The sequence below is a fragment of the Asparagus officinalis genome, chromosome 8 (genome assembly GCF_001876935.1).
Source record: "Asparagus officinalis chromosome 8, Aspof.V1, whole genome shotgun sequence".
In the NCBI taxonomy this organism is placed as follows: domain Eukaryota; kingdom Viridiplantae; phylum Streptophyta; class Magnoliopsida; order Asparagales; family Asparagaceae; genus Asparagus; species Asparagus officinalis.
Genome location: NC_033801.1, coordinates 129,158,223 through 129,161,562, shown reverse-complemented (window position 1 = coordinate 129,161,562; position 3,340 = coordinate 129,158,223). Strand labels below are relative to the sequence as shown.

Genomic DNA, 3,340 nt, shown 5'->3' with positions numbered 1-3,340 from the left:
ACAAACCTATGAGGATTAAATGATTTGAAATTTTGACAAGCGATCCGTGAGAGATATTTATGTTTTAGGAAAGTCTGATTCGATGATTTCTTAATGAAATACTCGAAATTTTTAACATGTCTCCTCGTATTAAAACTTTTAAGAGATAAGAATGTCCATAATTCTCAAAACTTACTGAAATGAGCATAATATCCGCTTTCTGAACTATAAAAGATGCATACCATCACCACATTAATACTAAACACCAAAATATACTATCTGCAATCTGATGAATGGAGTGTTTGGAAAATGCTAAAATGTTGAAGTTTTATACAGAATCAAACATGACACTGTTGCAAGTTTACAAGCACCATCCCTCTACCAACTATTCATACTCAAACTCCAGCATGACATTATCGCTACAAACGAGAGAACAGCCGGTCTCTAATTATGAAATCAACATATCAAATCTAATCTCTAACATTGACGACATCCACCAGGAATGAAACTACCACAATTAAAAACCAGCTAGTGCAACATAAAAACCATGCACGGTCAACATTTTGCAGTGATTTTTTTTTAAAAAAAAAAATTCAAAGATCACAATGTATACATTACAACTCCAAATTCATACCAGCCATGATAATAGCATTAATTCCAATGTGAAACAAATGCAAAATGAAAAGAAAGAAAACGCCTAACCTGATAGGCCCTTAAAACTGTTACATATGAATAGCATGTCGTCGTCATGCTACAAGCAGACACTCTTCACAAAATAAACCAAATCATGATGAAAGCCAAAACAAACTTGTTTCGTTCACAAATACAGTTGTGACATAATACGCTGATCAACAAGCACATGCGATATCTAGTAGGTCATGCATCTCACAAGACTCTTAACATTCCATCAAAACAACCATATAAACTGCAGGGAGGACCTGCCGAGTGAAATAACATACTTATTTGACGCGGCCGCTGATGACATCAAGACCCATCTCAGTTGGGTCGGTTGCTTGCAGCTCCACTTGGATACCGTCCAACTCCCTCTTGAACCTGTCCTTTGAACTGGCATAAAGCATCTTGCTCCTCACTCGTGAGGTATCAGGGGACCTTCAAAATAGAGACATAAGGTTTCAATTACAGCCAATACTGATATTTCCCTAAGGCTACGTTTGGGATCTTGGATTTGGGCCTGGATTTGAAATCCAGGGCAGCCCAAATCCAAATATCTCGTTTGGATTTTAAATTTGGTTTAGATTTTAAATCAGATGATTTTGTAGAGTTGGATTTTGAAGCGCAATATTATGGATTTGAAATCCTACCCTGACCCTCATGATTCATCAAATCAAATCCCCTTCATCTCATCGATCTCTGTCTCCTCAAAATCCCGATTCCCTCTCTCTCTCTCTCATAACCCTAGACCCAGTCGATCGCTACCTCCATCCAACGCCTCACCTCCGACTCCGGCCCCTCTTCTCCGGCGACCTATCCTCCCTCTTTCCTTTGTCTCCGGCTGTTCGCCGCCCCGAACCATCGCCTTGAACTCTCGATCTCAATCTCGAGCAAATTACTTCGGCTTCAAGAGGAAGTCCATGCTCAGGTGTTGCACCCTTGATCTTTTATAATCCTCAAGGACTTCTGAATCGAGGTTTGTATATATACCAGGCAATCTGTTGGTGGCGTTTGGAGAGCTTGCATCATCTTCATGCTTGTGGTCAACGATACGAGTTGTTTAATTTTGAGAAAGTTAGGGATTTTTTTTATATGGAGTATTATAATTTTGCCAAGATTGGAATTTTAGGGGTTTAATTCTGATAGGCGCAAGTTCGGAAGATAATGGTTTTAAAACTGTAGTTTGAGCTTGTGGCTAAATTTAGCATGCTATCTGTATTGTTTAATTATTTTGTGCGATGGAATCTTATCCATGTAGAATAACCTCTTTTCTTGACATTTTGCGAGTGTTTTACTTTTAATAATAATCTTTATGAAACCTTAATGACTTTGTTCATGTATGTAATTAAGAATCAAAGTCACTTTTATTCTTATGAATGTATGATCATATCTCAGCATTTTGTTTATATCAACGGAGAACAAAATGATGTCTTTCTAAACGTGCCCATATTCTTTTTTCCTTGTGCTTATATAATTACAAACTTTCCGTGATTGGTGGAAATTCTACCTGGGGTGAAAAACGGACAATTACTTTGAAGTTGTTTAAAAATGAACAAGACAACGGAAGGATCAAGCAAACACATATTAATTGATTTTGGATATAATTAGTCTATCAGCAAATAGATCGAAATGTAGGATTTAAAATCCCTTCATCTCTAGCGAAGTATCCAAACACATGATTTATTAAAACCATGGATTTGAAATCTTAGATTTAAGATCTATTGATCTCAAATATAGGCATGAAATCCGAATTGCACTTCCCAAAACGCAACCTAAAACTAAATAAACTGTACAGCAGAAGTTTACCATGCAATGAAAAAGATCTTGCTTTTCTGGCAGTTCTCTTCGGTCACGAAGTCAAAGTCGTAGACCGCATATCGGCACTCGTCGTCGGGGAGGGCAGCAGTGAAGTCCTCGTAGGTTGCGACAGGTTCGCCGACCTTTTCGACCATCACCTGCTTCAGCTTCTCGTCGATCTTGAACACTATGAAGCGGTATGTCCTCTTCGCCTTTAGCTCCAAGAACTTCAGCTTGCATTCATCGTTCACCGCCATCCCCGACGCTGCGTTCGCCTGACAACATCAAAACAAGATAACTAAAACTATCATCAACAGCAACCAAGGCGGAAATATGCGCGCTTTCAGGTTTTGATCTCTAATCAAACAACGGCGAGTCTAGATCCAGGATCGAATCCTACAAACCAGTCCGAAACTGAAATCGCTAAAATTACATCCAGATCTATGCCATGATTTCGTAAATGAAGTTGAATCAGGGGGGATTAACGGATTTAAAAAGTTCCGGAGCATCAAACTAATCGCACAGATCCAAAGATGTTCAGATCGGATCATCAAACAAATCGCACGAGTTCAATAGTAGACAAAAACGGATCGCCTCGATCATCGATCGCCTAATCTATATCACGGATCTAACATCGTACACCAGCGATCCAAACAAAAATCTAAAAAAATTAATAATAATAACACGAACAGATCGCAAACCCTAAGATCAAACGAAAGTTGTAAGAATCCATACCATTTTCGAAGCTACGATTGAGGATCGGCGATAAGGGGGTAGAGAGCGGGGGATTAGATATTTTCAGAGAGAGAATCTAGGGCACCGAAAGTGGTGCTCCAATATCAAAGGCCCCTGATGAAGCGGAGACGATCGAGAGAGATATAAGGAGCAAAAA

The 3,340-nt window shown here is 39.0% G+C and overlaps 1 protein-coding gene across 1 annotated transcript; it reads right to left on the bottom strand.

The window, feature by feature from the left end:
• LOC109851580 (actin-depolymerizing factor 7-like) lies at positions 588–3,340 on the bottom strand. The gene is made up of 3 exons (XM_020421790.1): positions 3,184–3,340; positions 2,458–2,723; positions 588–1,089 (listed from the first exon to the last, which is right to left on the bottom strand). The coding sequence occupies exons 1-3, from the start codon at positions 3,184–3,186 to the stop codon at positions 939–941; spliced, it is 420 nt and encodes a 139-aa protein (XP_020277379.1). The 5' UTR covers positions 3,187–3,340; the 3' UTR covers positions 588–938.

Excerpts from the sequence above, each read along its gene's own strand:
- LOC109851580 (XM_020421790.1), bottom strand. Across the intron at positions 1,090-2,457 it reads AAGATCTTTTTCATTGCATG|GTCCCCTGATACCTCACGAG; the intron begins GTAAACTTCTGC and ends TCTATTTTGAAG.